This window comes from Pteropus vampyrus, unplaced genomic scaffold (genome assembly GCF_000151845.1).
Source record: "Pteropus vampyrus isolate Shadow unplaced genomic scaffold, Pvam_2.0 Scaffold77, whole genome shotgun sequence".
In the NCBI taxonomy this organism is placed as follows: Eukaryota; Metazoa; Chordata; class Mammalia; order Chiroptera; family Pteropodidae; genus Pteropus; species Pteropus vampyrus.
This window is the reverse complement of record NW_011888858.1, coordinates 5,006,347-5,027,711: the sequence shown is the minus strand read 5'-3', so window position 1 is coordinate 5,027,711 and position 21,365 is coordinate 5,006,347. Positions and strand designations below refer to the sequence as shown.

The following is a 21,365-nucleotide window of genomic DNA, read 5'->3' as shown; positions in this document are numbered from 1 at the left end:
AAAAGAATATTTGAAAACGATTTCAAAAATAAATTTTATACAACTGGTCCTTTACTCAAGTGATTGATAATCATGGCATTCGTGGCCATATCAATTCTTATTTCTCCTACATTTCTGCATTCAGCTACCCACTTTACACCCTCTTGTCTCCTCAACCCTCTAACACTTCCTCCCCTACCTTCACTGTGGCTGGAGGTCTGCTTCCTGCTTCACCAAGATGTAGAACCCATCAAATGAGGCTTCGACATGTTCCCACCTCCCATCTTCCAAGCTCAGCAACTTGTGCCCTAGTACTCTCACTTTCCTTGTGTATTGGTGGATAAACCACCTCTGCTGTCAATAAAAATTGAAGTCCAATCATGTCACTTCTCTGCTCAAAACCTTCTGTGACCCCCTTCTTACACAGAGCCTTTCCGAAGGCCAACTAGGGCCTATCTGCTGAGCTTTGCCACCTTTCTTCCTACGCCTCCGTGCTCACTTCACCCTCCTGGTATAGGCCAAGAAAACCACCACTTCAGGGCTTCTTTCTGGTACATCATTCCCCCGATATCCAAAAGGTTCACTGCCTTGCTCTCTTCAGGTCTGTCCAAGTGTCTTTTTCTCAAGGAGGCCTCTCCTAACTATTCCGCATAAATAAATACAGCACACCCATATCCCACTCTATATCCTCCCACTCTCTTTCCCTGCTCTATTTTTTCTCCAAAGCTATTATCAGCATGTGACACACTACATACTTGTTTATCGTCTTCCCACACCGGAATACAAGCTTCATGATGGCAGAGATTCACTGGACTTATTCACTGTTCTAACCCAGGGCTTGTGATAGGGCCAGACACTCATATTTATTGAATGATTTAATTGATTTCTGTGATATTGTTAAGCATTTAGGAAAAAGTCGGTAAATTTTTGATATTGTTACAAAATAAACAAAGCATTACAAACTATTATAAATCTATTGTTTATAATTATTAAAATGGAAAAGGAAATAAGTAGAACATGTACATGTAGAGAAAAGTAGATCAAAACCTTACAGCATTCCAATATTGCTCCAAATAATATGAGACCTGAAATAAGGCAAAAATGCAACGTTCCTGACAAGCATTGCTCCTGACGGCAATAATCCAATGTTCTCACACTTCAGAGGCCAATTTCCTTCTGGTGATTTCTCTCCAATTCATCTTGAGTGGACAGAATCACTCAAGTCAGAGTGATTTACATTCAGTCAATCAGTTCTCTGTCAGCAGGAAAACTCCACTGGGCCCATGATGAGCAGTTTTCACGCTTGGAGTTTCCTTTATGGCTAGACAGACATTTCTGGGGAAGAGACTCAGCATATCGACTCTGGAGACCAAAGACAACCCTCCCAAAGGATGCTTAAGACAAATATAACAAAACTCATACCAGTCCGACTTTGCTCATTAAGAACTATGTCATGCATGTACTCACGCTGGACACATCTTAGATGGTCTGTGTCCATTCATATTAGCCTTTGGACTAAAGGCAGCCATAATAAGGTTTGTTGTAATAGCCTCTCACACAATATGTACTCAAGATGGCCAGATATTACACAGAGCAGCCTATAAAGCTACAGGAAAGATAGCCCAGTTGAATGTTCCAACTGTCATTTGAAGAGTAAAGAGTAATACTCAGTGCTGAAATGCTTTCAGTCAAACAGGCAATCTCATACCCAAATGATAGGAATAAACTGCAGCAAATTTCCTGAGGTACAATGTGACTCATATTCATCAGAAGCCTTAAAAAGGGTTGTAGCCTTTGACCGAATAATTCCATTTCTATGACTTTACCCTAAGGAAGTAATCAAAGATAAGGACAAAGATTTATGCACAAGGATGTTCAAAATCTGGAAACAACTGAACTGTTCAAAAATAGGAACTGCTTAAATAAATAAAAGTAGATCTTAGAATACAATGCAGCTATTAAAGGTAAAATTTTGAAAATAACTTGGGAAGTACTCCTGATATAATGGAATATGTATTTAAGCCTTATTTCTATAGCTGTATGTATATTTACACATATACATGCATATGAATTAAAAGAAACTTACCAAATATACCTACAGTGATTATCTCTAGGTGATGGGACTAAAGTTGATTTAAAATTTTTAGCATCATAGCTTTCTACCATAAACAGATAGTGCTTAATTTTGAAAAATACCATTCACTCCAGTTATAAAATGACATTTATTACTTCATCATCAGAAGAGGAAATAAGGAGTAAAAATACTTGGATTTAAAGGGATTGGTGAGCCTTAGCACTTGACAAGCATGTGATCTTATCAATGTTGCTGAAATTCTCTCATCTGATATTATCAGATATATCACTCTTGTAAAAAAATAAATCACCTACAAGTTGACTTCCAAATAAACAATGTACAAAGTTGTACAGCTGTGCTACTCAGCTGCCCACCCTTATCTTCCCAGAGGGTTTTCTCACGGTCATTCATTGATTTAATTTAGATTAATATGTAGGTCTTAGGTGGCTACTCTGCTTTGGATCCCAAGCAATGCTAATTATTATCATAAAGGACAAATGACTTAGGAGGTTTAAAGTTCAGACGCAGAGACCACTGTCTACATTTCTGCTATTTGGCTCGCCAAATTACAAGAGTCTGGTGAGTCAATATGAAAGATTCCAAACACAAAGGTCAACGCTGGGCTACTGACCTTCCTGACCCTACCTCAAAGCCAAAAACTGCAGTGCAGTTTTTCCTCCCACACCAAAACCATTAGCGACCAACTCATCTTGGTTGATTCTTTTCTTTTACAACTATTTTGAATAGATAATAGTTCTTCCAGTGCCCACACACTAAATTAGCATGTCATTTCATGACTTCTCTTCACTGTAAAGGCCTTTAATGTATTTGTAATAGTACTGTACTTGCTAATGTTAATTTACATTAATTAAATGATATTATATTTCAAATCCAGACTATGGTCTCTCTAAAATTTCATATGGTCTAGAGTGGATGTGAAAAGCCAGTTTATACACATCTTGTGACTTTATGGGTCACTGTTTCAGAACAACTTTGCAACAGACAAACTATTCAGAGCCTTGTCCAGTTGCTTCATAGAAATAATTTTCAGAGAGCCCAAAACAAACAAATGAACAAACAAACAAACACAGGAGGAGGTAACTGTCAGCACTATTATTGTTTTTCTACTTCTCCATCTAGTTAGTCAAGAAATCCTATCAATTCTCATCCAAATAGCTCTAGTGTTTCTATCTTCTAGTCTACTCTCATTACTCTATGCCTGGAACTAGGTTTCCTAAGAGATGAGTTCAGATCTCAGAGACTAGATAGCTGTTCCCCAGAGTACTTTCCTCTTCTGCCTGAGCACATGGCTAGCCTGTGTTTCCTAGTCTCCCTCCTGGGTAAGACTGGCATGTGACTGACTGTGGGTATATGTGACAGGTACTGCTGCCACTCTTGGCCCATAAAAACCTCCCAAATGTAGTCAGAGTAATCATTCATTGAAGAAGATGGAGCCTGGATATATAGGTTACTGTTCAGATGACAGTGAATCGTGAATAACTGTCTCTGCCCTTTGATGAAAAGTTGCTGTGGAGGGTCTTAATGCCAGGGTAGATGGTTTGGCTTTGAGTCAAAATTTTGTGTCATACTTTCCTTCTTCCAGAATTGCTCCTATAGTTACCTTACCATATCTCCCTAAACTGTCCAAGCCAGCATCAACAGGATACAATTTAAAAAAAAAGTCTTATATTCTTTTAGAAATAATTTCTATCCTGACCAGCAAATACATCACTTAGATGATAAAATACTAATAAAAAAAATTTCAGTTAAAGCAGAAACTCATTTTAGAACCACAAGAATAAACTTATTGGACCATTTTATTGATGATGGTGCTGTCAAATGTATGAGATCAATTTTAAATGATATTGAATAAATTCAAATATCCTGTTGGTTTTCAAAATAAAATTGTTTTTAAAAATTGTCTATAAAGGCTATCCCAAAACCCCAACACTGAACTTCCTATTCCTAACTTTTAATTAAAGGGAACAGGTTTTAGCTAACTCATTTTTTATAATGGCAACTTTTAACATATTTTATTTCTGTAGGTTTAGTTTAAAAGAGATTACTAACTTTTTTCTAAACTTGCAAATCATTCTCTGAGCGGAAATATAATGTATGGTATGAACTTTAAAAGATACAGTGCCTGTACTCCTTTGAAGAGTTTACAGTCTAGTGGGAGAGAAATACAAATAAATAATGGTGATACAATGCAGTACGAAATAAATTCTCCAGGGGCAGATAGAGAAGTGAGGGTGTTGGGAAAAGCTCCTTAGAGAAGGTGACATTTGAGATCTGTCAGAATTTGAAGATGTGGGGGAGAAGAAAGGAAGAGAGATGGTGGGTAAAAGCACTTCAGGCCTTTTTGACTAGACTTTTCCAGTAAAATTCTTTTACATACTTCAGCAAAATCTTGTTTTGTTCACATAAAGTAAACAGTGCTGACAGATGAATAAGGTAGTCATTCTTTTGTAGTGCCTCTAGCCTTGGCCCTAGAGACCATAAGACAGAACCCAGGTGACACTCTATAATGACTGGTGCCAAGCCAGCAGATGGAAAACATTATTGGGCCAATTCTACTCCAATGACTGGATGCCAGCATCCCAGCGTGAAAAATGAGGGGGGACCACAGGTCTGTGTATCATAGAGCATGATGGTTAATGCCGCTGGGAATGCTGTCAAGTGATTTGTGGTGGTGTCGGAAACCCTTCTCTTACTATATGTTTTTGTTCTTTAAGCTTTGTGGGTAGGAAAAATATGATCTCTAGTAGGTTGGGACTGCAAAAGGATGTCGAATGCATATTAACTATTGAGAAATGCATATAAAAAGAAACGAACATTGAAAAATGTTATTTTTTTCTTACAGGGGGCCTGAATTTTTTAAATTGATAAAGATGAGAAATAAGAACACAGTATGTTTCTGTTTTCTTTACATATAAGGAGGTGCTGAATATATGCCTGAAACATGCCCAAGGCCTCTGAGGCCATTGGAGGCTAACATTAAATCAGGCAGCAGGTCTTAAAAAACCTATGTTCTGATTATTCCTTCTCATTTGCTTGATTTTCTGAGAAATCTGTAGTCTGTATCTGCAGTGGCACAAAGCTGCTTATCTTTTTCCGTCTACCAAATTGGAGGTTAGAAAATAAAGTGAAAATACCTAATCGGGAGAATGGTATCATAGAGAAAGGTTAGGCCTTAGATTTAAGAGATCTGATTTTGAATTCCAGCTCTGTGTGACCTTGACAAGTTTAAACTTTTTCCTGATTTCTAAAGAGGGAATTACTGTCAAACTCCCTCACAGGGTAATTTAGAGATCAAGACAGATATAAGATAATACTTCAGAGACTGATTGGTCAGCTAAAAAAAAAAATGCAAGAAGAGTTGTTTTTCTTTTAAACATTAAGTAACAGCGGCAAAATAATAATTATAAACTGTATGTGGGTAGAAATTTTGACTTCTTTATTCACTGCTTTATCCTCGGTGCCTGGCACAAAGTGGAAGTGTGAGAATTACTTATTGTACAGATGAATGACTGGAGCCAGGTAAATCTATAGATTAAGCAGTGCTTCTATAGGCTTTTTAGTACATCACCAGCAATTGATCTGATTTATGGTGCACATGGGTAGTTGTGTCTTCTTGAGACATTTTTACATAGAGAGCCCAGGAAATATTTAGACTCATGGATATATGGGTCTAAATGTAGCTCTAGACTCCAGAGAGAAAAAATCCTTGCCTGTGATAACCACATCTAATTTTGAATTCCTAGTTCACTTCCTCACTTCTCATTCCTTCCTTCCAATTTGAATTTGCTCCCCAAAAGATGAGTATTGCTGAGATGAGGAGTTGAAATCTACAGCCATGACTCCAATTCAATAAATTCTCCAACACTGCACTTGGGAAAATCAGGATAACAGCTTCCCAAGCCAGCCACATTTTGGGAAAAGGAATCATGGCCTCATGTGAACCTGGCTATAAATATATTGGTGTGGCTAAAGGAAGTTTCAGGAACCCAGGAAATTTGTAGTTTAGCCCTACAAAGAAGGTAAAGTTTGGGTAGACAGAATGCTGTAACATCAGCCCCTTTCCCAAATTCTAACTAATCTCAGTTCTTTCTTTTCTTTGGCTGCTAGGAGCTTTGTGCCAAATCTAGATCAATTTCAACAACATAGGACTCTGTAGCTTTTATTTTATGTTTTCAAATTACATCTCTGATTTTTCTTTATTTTACCTTTAGCTTCATTTTATTTTCTACTCATTTTCTTTTTGTCCTGGTATTATTACTGTTTTTATATTATGTTTCTTTGCGAACATCTTTAAACTCTTTTGGCATAATATTAATAAATGTAACTCTCAGTGCCAATCTGGGAGTTTTTCAGAGTGAAACCTGCAGACGAACAAAAGTTAGCCCTGTTGAATGTGAGCTCTGTCACCAACGGATTACCATGAGAAGTCAATCATTCAAGGGAAAACTCCATCCCCAACACTGAGAATGTCTGTTTGGGTGAGAGACTGAGTGTGGGGTGGGGAGTGGAGGGCGAGGAAGCCCTGCTGATGACAAGTCAGAGTTCTAGAGACACTGTCATTCACATGAATCTGGGCCTAGCTTGAAATGTAAACTCCACAGTTGGCAGCAGCTCTGTTCTTGGGATCTGGAAACAACCAACCAATGAAACCTGCTGTTTTCATCAAATACCTGCGGCTGTGTTTTTAAGACCCTCAGGCAAGTCCTAACCAGCACAGGGAAACCTGAAGACTTAAAAGATTTACTTATCAACCTGATATGAAGGATTCTGGGCTAAATTCTGGCCCAGAAAAGTCCTCTAAAGAGGTGATGGCTGGCTCAATTTTTTTCTTATTCAACTCAAACAGACTAACAAACACTGAAAACCAAATGCTTTTCATCCAGCATGTTCCAGGTATAGGTTAACAGGTAGGATATAAAGCTCTACTTAAAAAATAGTGTGATTGACTTGGAGGAAGCTAGAAGATGAGGAAAGAAAGACAGGTTGAGGAAAGGTGACATAAAGTAGCCAGTTAATAAGTACTTGATGAATAAACGTAAATGGTAGGCAAATAAGTAAATGGTAGGCAAAGACACTCAGTTTTTTATAAACTTTTGGTTTGGTCTCTTTTGAAGTTTGACTACCCAATACCAAATTGGGGCCATTACATTTTATCTGCCAAAATTTAAAAAAAAAAATAAAAACAAAACAAAATTAAAATAAAATTTCCATTTTCTCCAGCAATCGCTGATCGTATTTTTATTAATGGCTATTTTTAACATCGAAAGCCATTTTTTTTTTTTTTAACTTTCAGCCACTTCAACCAAGCCAGGTTTTCAGCTGACTCCTAGAATGATGTTACTGCAAAAGTTGTCACAGTGCCCTTTGCCTCTGTCTGTCACCACCTTGGTAATCACACATTGGCCCAGATTATCCCAGGCTCAGGCAGTCTGAAGAAGGTAGTGCTTGGTTACCCAGAGGCATCAATATAGCTTCTAACTCACCCCCGCTTTCCACCCCCCGCCCCAGAACATCAGCTTAGACTGAGCATCTGGTACATTTATCCCACTGGTTGTACTGTACCTTATCTATTCATGGCTGAACAGGGCACGTGTGACTGATCCAACCTGTGAGCATCTCTACAGCCCTGCTGTGTTGCTCTGCTAAAAGTTTCTTTTATTATAGGAATAAAAAGAATGGAATGAAAAGGAGAAGGGAGGCGGAATAGAGGGGAAGGTGGTTTAGCCTGTCTGGGTGGCCACCTCTTAAATAGAAATCCATACTTGCACATATAAATACCAGATTAAGTTTTTCTAATTCTCAAATCATATTTATACACTTAAAAATATCTTTATTTCCAAGTTGTCGTGGATGATGCCCAGATGGCCTATCCATTTTACAACAAAATTAGAAAATCAACACTAAAGCAAACATTTCTGTTAATCCACAAAAACATTTTTTAGCTTAATTGATGCCAAACAGCACTGATACTTCCAAACCAAGAAATACATCAAAGAAAACTAATGGAGAATGCCTCGTAAGCACAATTCAGGGATCACCCCCACAGGAGGAAGACAGTTCCTTCCGTTCTCTAACATTTTAGTCAAAGCGCAAGTTTTCACTTCCAAAGTCTTCTTAGTATATCTTATTGTGATATCAGACCTCCCACCTACCCCTCCTTAATTTTCTAAGGACATCAGATTTCCGTTATAAATGCTAAAGACTAGAGGTTTTTTGTTGTTTTGTTTTAATTTTAAAGCTACTTAATTCATGCAGGAGAAACGACACTGTGAGCTCCTTGGAGACAAGGACTGTGCATTATTCACCTCTGATGGCTCTTGGGGCCTGCTGCTGTGCCCCACAGGAGACACAAACCATTTATTAATTGGTATCATATGACTGAGTTCAAGGATTTAATTTTTAAGCAAAAGTTTGTCAAAAGCTAACTTTTGTTAAATATATTTGTAAAATGAAATTTGCACAAGGGTAATTTCATGTATTAAAAGTTTCAAAAGAATCATTCTATGTAAGCTGAATTACATTCTTAAAATTGAATTAATATAGCTTGTGTAAACAATTAAAGGTTTACATTTCTTCCTCAGGAAAATTCCATAAAATTTTCCAGAAAAGGAAACTATTACCACAAGTGCGCACGCGCACACACACCCCCTCCAAAATTCTTTGTGTTAAATTGTTGTTACATTACAATTTTTTCCCCATATTGCTTAAGTTGCCCCCCTCAGCTCCTCTCAGAGATACCAGGAACTCTCTGCTTTCAGGAATGGAATTTCCAGTTATAAAGAACCTTTCAAGAACATCTAGTCCAGGTCCTTCATTTACAGAAAAGGAAAGCTTGCCCAGAGCCCACTGCCAATTAGAGATAGAACCGAAGCCCCACAAGGGCAAGAACCAATGTTTCCAACATCTAGTGCGATGCCTGGCACGCAGCAGACACACATTAGCTATTCGCTGAGTAAATGGGTGACTCGATAGGAGCTAAAAGTGCCACTCTGAGTTCCTAGTCCAGTCTTTCTATAGGACAGTGGCCAAGCCACAAGATCAATGTTGCAGTGATGAACTAAATGGGAAGTAAGGATATCAGGGCCCATGCTTGGAGATGAGCATCTTCAGGGCTGAATTAATCTCTTGCCAGTTGTGGATACCAGGATGAAGTTACAGTGAGAACCTGACAAATCTATACTGGCTTACCATCATATTGTTATTTCCTAACCTCTAATTTTTAGGCCATCACTCTAGGAGCCAGATCCTCTGGATGTCTGAACCACTCCATAACTTACAGACAACCAGAGTATTACAATTTCTTCTTCAAGGTCATTGGAATAGTGTGTGGTCCAAGACACTAGAAAAAACTTAATGAAATGCAAACTTTCAAACTTAAACCATTTTTCAAAATAGATAAAACAAAGAATGGAGAATGACAAATTCCAAAGTTGAAAATGGTTACTAAACTCTTCCAGATTTTCCCTACTTGTAAAAGTGTGAAGTTACTGGATAAAATCTCTGACCAAATGAGATGTGCACACTTTCTTCTTTTGGAACAGCAATGCATCAACTGTCCCCCTAATGATCTGACAGAATTAATATACAGCAACATAGTAGATCTCCTTAAGTTCCTAACTGGCTATACTAGTGGTGAGAGGACCTATCTCTGCTTGAGCCAGCCTCATCCAGAACCATGCACTTGTTTGCCAGGAGTGCTCTTAACTCAATAGCTTTGCAAACACACCCCCTCAGCACACCTGCTTCTCCCCACTATTCCAGGACAGGTTTGTCTCCTTTATGAGCCCTACTCAGTCACTTTTCTCTCCTTTGAGATTATCTGAGGTATTCTTTAAGCAGCTATTCACAGAACTGGTGCAGCTCTGAAGTGTCCTTGGTAAAAGGCAGTGACCTTGGTAAAATGAGCTAACCTGCCTGGTGATGATTTCTTGACAGGCTTGGATAAGCTGATTAGAGAGGGCCCTCCCAGCCCCCAACATCTATAATTCCATGTACTCTTTGCAGTTGTCACTTTAGCAGTTCCTTAAATTCTTCACCTGGAAATCTGGGGAGTGATTTGCAAAGGAGTATGAATAATTGATATATATAAATATATATTTAATAAAAAAATATAAAATTTTGGGCTAATTCAGATTCTATACATTTTTTCTTTCTAGAACAGACTAGTGGTAGTAAACAGAAAAGCTTTAGAAAAACATATGAGAAAAAAATGCTTAAAATTTTACTCATTAACTTTTTTAGGAGGCAAATTAGACAATTTTATTTTATTGGTAAAAAAAATATCAGGGTACCTTGGTAAAACTTGGTTTTGTAGAACAATTCTTTGTGACCTGTACTATAGTATTACTTAAATGTTCTACAGATATGTGTTCTCTGTCCAACAAAATTATCAGAGAAGGACTGTGTCATATTCTTTCATAACATGGTTCAATGCTTACTTATTTGATATGGATGAAAGAAAAAAAAAGGAGGGAGAGAGAAAGGAAGGAAAAAAAGTAGTAGAAGGGAGAAATATCTTCTTTAAGATGCTACGTTTTCCCTGGTCAAGCATTTTATGGGTTAAGGATAAAGGGGGAGTGCCTGCCTGGGTCTTTCAAGTTTGCTGAAGTGATATTTTCCCTGAATTTCTCTACCACAGAGTTGATTCACTTACTTGAAACACCCTCAGGGCTTTGAGGGTTAGGTAGGCCAGTATATAGTAAGCTAGCAAATTGGAGATAAGAGACAGATAGGAAGGGGGTTATTTTCTGAACGATTTAATTGATAAATGCATGTTATACGCATTTTATACCTTACTTTGGAATCCTGTGGTTGAAACAAAACAAAACAGGCAGTTTCTAACTCTGTTCCAATAGAAGAAGAAAGTCAAACTTTTAGTAATAAGAAGATTCTATTATTTTAGGCTTAAACAAATATCAAATGTTTTTGAGCTAAAATTTTTCTTCTGATGTGCAGTGTGGATGTATGTGTGCATGTGTGTTTGAGTGTAAGGGGGAATTCTGTTAATTTCACACTTTCCCTATTAGAAAGAATCTGGAAAAGTTTAATACTAATCTTCATCTATGGAAAAATTCTACCAAAAATATTTAAACCGAAAGGTACATACTTTGTTTTTCATTAACTTTGTTCTTCCCCTGCTCAACTCTGCCTTAAACAATACAAGTTTTTATGAGTTTAACTATAAAATGCATTCGCTTTGAGTTCAATAGGCTATAAATCAGTACGTGGTTTAACAGGAATTTGGTACCTTTGTTTATCGGGATAAACTTAGCAGTAGTATGACAACTCTTTAAAATTCATAACCCTGGAACAGGATAGTATCTAGAAATATATCCACACACATACGACCAATTTATTTTGATAAATGTTCAAAGGTGTTTCAATAGACAAAGGATAACCTTTCAATAAATAGTGCTGAAACTATTGGACATTTATAAGCAAAAAAATGAAATGCAACAAATACCTTGCATCTTATATAAAACTAACTCTAAATGAATCATAGATCTGAATATAAGAAATAAACTATATAACTTCTAGAAGAAAACATGGGAGAAAACAGTTAAGGACTTAGGTTAGGCAAAGATTTATATATGACACCAAAATGGATTATTCCATTTAAAAAGTAAATTGGAGATCATCAAAATTTAAAGATCTTTTCCAAGGTGCTAAGTTTTGCCTGGTCAAGCATTTTATGGGTTAGGTATAAAGGGGGAGTGCTTGCCTGGCTCTTTTCAAGTTTGCTGAAGTAATATTTTTCTGACCTGTAAAAGACACAGTCTAAAGTGACAAACATGATCTGGAAAAAATATCTGGAGAAAAACTAACAAACAAACATATGATAGAGAACTTATATCTAGAAAAAAAAAAGAACTCTCAAAACTCAATAAGAAAATAATAGAATAATACAATGAAAAAAATGAGAAAATATCTGAACAGACATTTCACTTAAGAAGATATATGAATGGCCAATAAGCACATCCAAAGATACCCAACATCATTAGTCACTAGGGAAATGCAATTAAAGCCATAATGAGATATTACCACACACCTATCAGAACAGTTCAAAAAACAAAACACTGACAATACCAAGTGCTGGTGAGAATACGCAAAACTGGTATCCTCACACATAGCTGGTGGGAATGCAAATTGGTACTGGCACTTTGGAAATAATCTGGCAGTTTCTTACAAAGTTAAACATACACTTGTAATGTGACTCAGTAATCTCATTCCTGGGCATTTACTCAAATGAATTAAAACTTACATTAACAAAAAACCTATCATGCATATTTATAGTGGCTTTATTCATAATTTCAAAAACTGCAAAAAACCCAATGTCCTTCAACTGGCAAATGGATAAACAAACTGGAACCTCCATATAACAGAAGACTACTCGACATTAAATATAAATGAAATACTGACACACACAACATTGATGGAACTCAGACACATTATATTAAGTGAAAGAAGCCATATTCAAAAGGCTACATCCTCCATTACTCCATTTTTAGGATATTCTGGAAATGACAAGATTATAAGAATAGAAAATAGATCAATGATTGCCCAGGTGGGAAAGAGGTTGACTATAAAGAGACCATGTGGGGAAACTTTTAGCATGATGGCACAGTTCTGTATCTTAATCGTGGTGGTGGTTACATGAACTGTATTCATTCGTCAATACTCAAAGAATTTTAAACTGAAATAGTGAATTTTTTTGTATGTAAAAAGTGAATAAACAACATATCATGTTAATGTCCATAATGGAGGGATGTCCAAGTAAATTACGGGCCATTTCATAAAGGAATAAAATATTTCTGTCAAAAAAGAATAAGGTAGGTTTGTACATAATAGCAAGAAAAAGATATCTAATAGAGAAAAGCAAGTTGTAGATGTGTTGGCATATGGTGATTCCATTTTAATGAATATATGCTTGTGTATGTTAGTAACTTTATAGAAAAAAAAATTATGGAGAAATATTTCCCAAAATAGTGAGAGAGAGCTTTTCTGAGCAGTTAGATAGTAAAGGGCTTTCATTTTTATGATATATATATTGTAATAATATATAGAGTTTTTAAATAGTTTTTTTCATAATACAAAATTATAAAGATACAAAATCTTATTTCTTGAGCTGAAGATATACAAGTATCCTCCCATAAAAGCACAGAATTTAAATGATTTCCTTCTAGGCACTTATAAAGAGGTTTTAGCAATAATTTGAAATAGAGGCTTATTCTGAGTTTAGAGTCAGATTTGAAGGTAAGATTGGCAGTTTTGCCTTTGAGCCAGCATTTGTGTTGCCTATCACAAATGCCTACCAGATTTAAAAGACTATCTTTTATAATCAATGAAAAAGGCAAACCAATGTGAGACACATCCTATAAGCACAGGTGCATATAAAAGCAAAGTTATTTAAAGGTTTCAAAATTAAAAGTCTTTTTTAAACACTTATATTCTCTCAGATCTGAAGTTGTTTATTCCACAGAAAAAATGTCTAATTGCTTTGAAACCACATATATCCATTACAGGCCAGAGAACTCATCCAGGCCAAGCGAGGCAAAAAAACAAAACGGAAATAAAAACTAAAACTAAAACAAACAAACAAACAAAAAACTATGGTAAACACGACAACAATCCAACAATGAATATAATGTCACAGCTCAACTTAACCCTGAGACATACAGACCTTGGATATCTTTTTGGAATATTTCACTTTCATGTAAGCCAGAACATGAAAGTTTTTGTTAAGATTGCATTCAGTGCAAATAAAATGGTGGCACTGTGGGTTTTTTAGCGTTGGCCAATGTTAGGCTTTAAGTGTAACATTTTAAAAAAAATTAATTAGAAACACAGTCAAGAATTACATGGTTCCCAGGATTTTTCTTAATAAGAACAGTACTTCTGTTCTTATCTTGAAGAGATGCTTCTGAAAAGAAAAATGAACCCGTCTTGAAAAATTCCTGTTTTCTGATTTACAGAGCTATTTACTGGCATTTGCTGGAATCCAATAAGAGAACTCTATAGATGTAGTTGTGGTTGCTCTACCCACAGCCCCTGGGGTTGGCAAATCTTATCATGAGTCTGAAGAGGGTTCCATAGATCAGGGCATCTGCCAAAATGAAGTCACCTTTCCTAGGCCTATTCTCAACTGTAAAGCAAACTGGATATTTTTGGATACAACTTTTCAGATTGATAATTCAGCTCCTATATATTTCTTTACAGATGTTCCCATGTTCACAGAAGAGCTCATTTTAAATAGCTTTCATCTAAAAACAGTCTGGTTTTAATGAAAATGGGTTTGAATGGAGGGTTTTATGTAGCAACCATGCCTTATGTCTGAAGCCCTGAGTCTTCTCCATTATGAGTTTTACTCTAAGTACAAAAGGGTAGGGGGAAAGAACATAGAAAAGAAGACATAAGATTGTTAACAGCAAAAAAAAATTTTATAGTATTTTAATACTGACAAAAATATTCCTTCAAACAGAATTTGCATTCTAAGGTTTCCCTCTACCAGCACCATGAGAAGATTCTCTCTCATTCTACCGTAGATGATAGTTGTATTCTAGTCTAGTCCCTTCAGAATTCTGAAAAGCTATTTTGTGCTTTCACTTTCCATTTCATTAAAGAGAAAGAGAGATTGTTCCTCAGTGGAAACCCCCTTTGGAAATAGAGATTGGCTTTCAGGTCATGGTCTAAAACATATACCATAGGTGTTCAATAAATGTTCATACTTTCTCATCCTTTACTCTCGACTCTCTCATTTTCAATCTAGGTCACATATCCAATTATCATATCTTTCAAAAAAAAAAAAAAGCCTTAAAATACCAGTTTCATCAGGTAACTTCCTTTCTCAAAAATTTCCAGAGGTTCTCAATTGCCTATAGAATGTAGTCTGAACTTCTCTTCCTGGCATGTAAGGTCCTCTGTAATCTGACTCCGATATACTTTAAAATTCTCTAGCACATTTTTAAGACAAATTTCTAGTGGGCCAGTCTTCTCACTGATTGCTGTGTTCAATGGCAGGCCCTAAGCAAATCTTACATTGTCTTCGAGTTCAAGCACATCTTTTAAATGAGGACTGGCTTCCCCACTCCTGCCTCTCTGCTAGATCAAAACAGTAATAGTAATAGCTGCCATGTAATCAGTGGCTCCTACACATTATGCACTTCCCATACATTGTCTCATTTCATCTTCATAACAACTTGTAAAGAGGACATTTTGATTCTACTTTATAGGTAAGGAAATTGGAGCTCAGTGACATTAAGTGACTTAGGACCATGTTGAAGTTACAGAATGATGAAAACATGATTCTTTCCTACGAATATCTGACCACTACTCTTTCCTTATCTCTCTGCAGCTTTCATCAATCTCTTCTGCTCTAACTTTTGTCCAGACTTACCTTTGGCATCACTTATTTGACACTTATTCTGTCTTGAAAAGCTAAGTACATGTTTCACTTGTGCTTATCTTCCCAGTGTGGCTGTTAGAGGGCAGTGACTTCAGGATACTTATAAACACACCACCTCCATCAGCATCTAGCACAGTGATATGGACATAGCAAGGATACAGTAGAGGAGTGTGGCCTGAAATCCTACATATATATTCCTTTTTGAACTGGATTCACCTACTGGCTTCCTATTTTTGTTAACAGCACTATTACTCTTTCCTGAGTTAATATTATCAAATCAAGTAATATATCTTTATATGTTTATCCCAGTAATATATCTTTATATGTAACAACCAGACTCATAAAGGATATGAAAAAGGAGGTGAGCTTATCTATAATATCAATTGTCCAGAATTAATAAAATATTAAATGACTGAATAGAGCTAATTATGTGAAGAAATATCATTATTAATAAACAACATACATTGGATTTTGATGTACCACATCTTAATTTCACAATGTAAGGTTCATTCAAATTCAAATTTAATTTCATAATATGCAATAAAAATGAAATAATTTGTGATTTTATAATATTTCATTATAGAAGCTTGCTAGTGTGAAAAATGGAAAGCATATAGCTATGTTTAACACTAATACTTTGCTCTGATTTCTTTGGTTGAAAATTTCTTTAAAATGCCCTATACAGTACAATGATAAAGATCCCTGTTCTTTGGGTTTCCTACCTTTTCTGCAAACCATAGCTACATTAAATTCTTTCAATGCACACTTCTTACTCATTGTCTCTTAGCAGCAGGTTCATTATGGAACTTTCAGCATTGCCTACAAGCACTGTGCTTTTTTAATGGCTCATATATCTTACTGATAAATTTTGTAAAGGATCTTTACCAAGAGTGAAAACAATACCTAATTTTGCAAAGATAGTTTAAAAGACTTTAAATTTGTTGATATAAAGTCTTTTGTGAATGAAATAACCCTTGCTGAACCTAAAAAATTGCTTAGGTTTTGGATATTTATTCATTTCTCTTATTTGGTGGGAGTAAAAAAACAACTTCAGGGACTATTCAATCTATAAATCTGCTACTAGACATATGCTGTGTGCATTTTCATAAATACTTTTATGATGTAGTCCTTAAGCAGTGCATCCATGCCAGCTGGGCAGACTGGAATATAGAACACAACTCTCAAAGAAGAGATTACTGGGTCAATAATATGCTAATTGAAAGGACTCGTGCAACCATCCATGGGATCCTCAGTAGCAGAGGCTCATTTCTAGACCCTCAGTGCTGCTGCATTATATGTCGTCTCTAACATTTTCATGGATGCCTGAGACATTCTCATTGATGATGATGGGAACAAAGTGGAATTGTAAGGTATGTTTTATAGTTAACAGGGATTTACAGTCATTTCATATAACTTGGTAGATTTAAGGAGTTTCTATGAAGTCGAATTGCTCTAATGACAATTCTATGCAGAGTATAGCAACATCACACTACACTTACCTATTTACAACACTGTGTATAGTAAAACAGCATTTAAATCAGGAGATGAGATGTCTGATGTGAGTAATTAACGAATAACTTGTGCATTCTGGACCAGTGCTTTGGGAAGTATAAGAATTTTGTTTTGCAAGAGTAAGTATTGGGTGAAGATGAGAGGGTCAGAGAAAATGAGCCACATTGTTTCTGGCTTTGAAAATGGAAGGTCACTTTATATATGTGACTTAGGGTTGGTTTCACGTAGCTCTTAAGAAATGCACAAATTTTTGCTTCAAAAACCATGCTTCATTATTTAATTGGTAATAAATTTACTTGGAATCGGTGGTATCAAAATACTTAAGTTTTATTCATGTTAAGTATTCCGTGGCACAGCTCCATTTCCCAGGCCTTATCCAACTCATTTCTATCATTTGCTGCCCTCTGGATTTTCCTTATTTCTGTATTTGTCCTCTTTCCAGTATAATAGCATGGAATATTAAACATTCCACCTAGTTAAGCTGAGGGACAAATAAGCTATGTCAAAAAAGATAAAATATGTCTCAAATATACTTAGAGCCATGACCTGGTTTCATGGGTCACATGAAGACAGAACCAGATAGTGCTTCCAATGACTTCTGGTAATTGATAACCTTGACATGGTTAACAAAGCTGGTCCTTGTTGGGACTGTTACATGAGCTTCCCTCATTCTCTATATACCCCATGACAGTGGAATTGCCAGGTTCCCCAACTCATATCTGGAAGTGTATAAAATCACTGCCCTGGTCTCAACAACCTGATATTATAGACATTTATTCCCAGGTAGGTAGTTTAAAGCTTCTCCCCAAAATAGCAACAACAACAACAATCAAGAGCTGAGATTATTGGGCTCTATTCCCACAGGGCTACAATAGGCTAGAGCTGAGCAAGTGTACCCAGCCCCTGAGGTGTGACTCAGGTCCCCTTATCACATTTCCATTACTTGCAAGCATCTGAGTTTGCAATTGAAGCCTTTAATACTCTTATGCTTTCCACATTTGTAAAGTCAAACTAAACATGGATTTTTGTCAAGATATATGCCTAATTTTAGGATACCACTGAATGCATGACTGTGTTTGAAAGTTGATGAGGATAGAGCAGAGGAAAAGGCACTAAGACTGGTAGAAGAACTAAGTTCCTTGATTCCTTTAGTCCCATTTCTAGGCCTCAGTTTTCGAGGAGTCCACAAGTGTCTGATTAATGCCATTAAAAAGTATAATAACAAAATCAAGAAAAACAAAATGCATACTAATATGTGTTACATATTAATTGCTTTCATCAAAGCACCAATATATGCCACATAGATAACAGAGTTAGTCCTAATGTTTAGCTGAAGAGTATTCTGATATTCAAGAGGAGCCATTTAAAAGAATAATAATAATCATTCGCTTACCAATGTGTATCAGTATTTGGCAATATTTCGCAATTTTAGCAGACATTGTTGCTGTTCAACAATATAAACATGCTGCTTTATGTTTCCCAGCATCTCTTGAGTTAGGCTGGCCACAGGACTAATTTCGACGAATATGACTGAATATTATTTGTGTCATTTCCAAGAGAGCATGGTTAAGTGTACATCTTCTTTCTTCACACCACACTCTATCTCATTGTTCAAGTATAAGTCAGCTGCCTCTCAAGATGGAAGCACTTAGGTCCCTAAGTCACTCATTAGAGGGGAGTTGCCTGACTCATGTCAGATTTTGATGTGAGTGAGAAATAAACTTCTATTATATTAAGCCACTGAAATTTCAGAATTTATTTGTTATCACAGTGTAACTGAACTTGTAATATAACAAGCAACACAAGATAACAAATAAATTGGAAGCCAAAGGTGATTTAAAATTGCAACTGTCTATAATCCCCAATTTCAAATTTTTGTATTTATCGCAATGCTTTGACAACTATCATATTAAGCTTATTAAATTTATGAGTTTTTAAAGGTCTCATTGCTGTTACTGATTATTTTCATAATACATTTATATATTTTAACTTATAAAATATATTTATACTAATAAAACACTAACATATTCTGTTTTAGATATTAGGTCTCCATACAACATTTATGTGGAATAAAAAGGATTCCAATTCTAAAAGTGTCAGAAAATCACTAGACTAAATGATATCAAAAGTTCTGTAAATAATATGATTCAATAACAATAAGTTCAGTACTTCACTCTGCACAACAAAAGCAAAATCCTTGCCTTGAAGCAACAAAGAAGTAGAAACCACATATATGAAATTCATGCTATTTCACTGATTTCATATTCTGCGAGGGGTAATAAGACAGGAAGAGTTATTGGGAGCTATAGGAAATCCTAAAAGAATGAATACTATTTTTTTAATTCAATTTTTAGAAAGGGAATATGAAGCTGTTAATAATGGAACTCATGATAATATCTGGGGCTGAAAAATGTGGCCACATTTCCATGTCTCAACTCCACAGTCAGGATTGTGATATTGTCTGTATTAATTACCTATTTCTGCGTTATAAACTACCTCAGAACTTAGAGGCTTAAACAATAATAAATATTTAACTCATGGTTTCTGTGATTCAGGAACTCAAGCATGGTTTAGCTAGGGGAAGTAGAGTTGAGGCTCTGCAGGCTCTGCTTCCAAGATAGCATACCCGCATTGCTGGCAAGCTCGTGTTGTGTGTGGAAGGAGGCTTCAGTTCCTCACAACATGGACCTCTCCATGTGGACCCCTCTCGTGACTGAGTGTTCTCATGATGTGATGGCTGGGTTCCTCAAGAGAGAGCAAAGTAGAAGCCTCAGTATCTTTTAAGACTTAGCCTCAGAAGTCACACTCTGTCATTTCTGCAATTTCCTATTAGTTACATAGGCCTACTCTTTTCAATGTAGGAGGGGACATTCAAGGATGTGAATACCAGGAAGTGAGAATCACTGGGTGCCATCTTGAAGGTTGGTTACCACATGATTCTCTTTAGAGAAGAAGTTTCAACCATAATTAAATATGTAAAGTGGACACCTATTCAAACTGTGTTTATCAGTTGAGAGTGAAATGACTCTCCAGATATGTTCACCTTAGTCATGCTTGTTAAAAAATATATTTTCAGAAAAATAGTGGAGAATTTTCATGAAGACATGCATATTCACAAAGGGCCAGGTTGGCCTCCAAAGAATGGACTTTCCACTGGAAAATATGCAGTTCAAAGGGACCAAAACCATCTTGTTGACATAGTAAGTCTGTTATTAATCTTCTTATGTATTGATATCCAATTAAAACAAAGAAACGTTTCAGTTTGGTTTAACACATCGTGTACTTTGCCTTTCTCAATTTGATAATTTAAAAAAAAGGAAGTATGCCCTGGTTTTCCTAGAAATTGGAACTTTAAGGCAGATCTAAATATTAAAATAAATAAATAAATAAATAAATGTGTCTAGGAAAACATATATAGAAAAGTTCTAGTATAAGATGAAACACATTCTCTGGAAAAAAGAAAAAACACTTTTAAACTAGTTTCCTCTATATTTTTTCCCAACCAATTTTTTCAGCTGAATATTACCATTTTATTCTAATTTCCTCCATTTATGCAAATGTTAGATTTCCAAATGCACAAGCCAGTGGAGCCCCAGAACCACTCTGAGCTGACTGCCTTTCTTGGAGCAGTCTTCTGGAGACTATGTGATTGTCATGCATATACTATTTCTGATTAGTCTTAGAGCAAGGTTGAGTTAAATCTTCACAAGTTGAGGCATTCGTGCTTATTTTGCCTTGTGAGAGAAACCAGAAAGCACCTGGACTGTGTAAGTAGGAACAACAATGGGGCCACTGGCACTATTTCTAAAAACAAATACCACTTCACTATTCCTAACCATGGCAATGGGTTTAGCTATCAACAAAAAAATAATTTTATTATAAATTAATTAACTTCCTATTAAGGAAATCAGTAGTGAAAAGGAAGGAGACTCGGAAAATATCTCTGTAAAGTTAGCTGAAAGCAACAGCTAATCAGATGGAACCAGGACAGGTACCGGGGGGAATCGATGAAGCCCATATCAGTGAAGAGTGAAGTAAGAGTGATGGCTTCAAGCCAAAAGGAGGCTGGAAACAGATGGCAGCAAAATTAAAGCATCTGTTTAGGCTGGAGATCTTAGGTGGCTGTCAACTAACAAATATAAATGAATTAGGGATACTTGACATACAAGAAACAGTATTGAGAAAAGAAATCAGTCATGCTTAACTCTAAATAATTGTTGATCATGTTGCTGTGGAATTTCATGCATTATAAATAAAGATTAATTAAATTGAAGGAATATAAGGTGAAAAAAATAATAATTATCTGAAAGAAAATTTCTAGATAATTATAACAAAACACGGAGATTAGAGTAGGGAAAAGATATTAAAGGTATTATC

General features: G+C 36.0%; 1 protein-coding gene across 2 annotated transcripts in view; it reads right to left on the bottom strand.

Annotated features, from left to right (window-relative positions):
• The window catches only part of SCFD2 (sec1 family domain containing 2), a 355,447-nt gene that overhangs the window by 135,021 nt on the left and 199,061 nt on the right, over nucleotides 1-21,365 (bottom strand). Inside the window, exon 6 of one of the 2 annotated variants that reach the window (XM_023532112.1) lies at nucleotides 19,525-19,733. The exons of the other annotated variant lie outside the window; for it this stretch is intronic. Coding sequence (XP_023387880.1) covers nucleotides 19,540-19,733 — 194 coding nt within the window. The 3' untranslated portion in view covers nucleotides 19,525-19,539. Of the gene's footprint in view, nucleotides 1-19,524; nucleotides 19,734-21,365 lie in introns of those variants that run through there. 2 annotated transcript variants of the gene reach the window in all.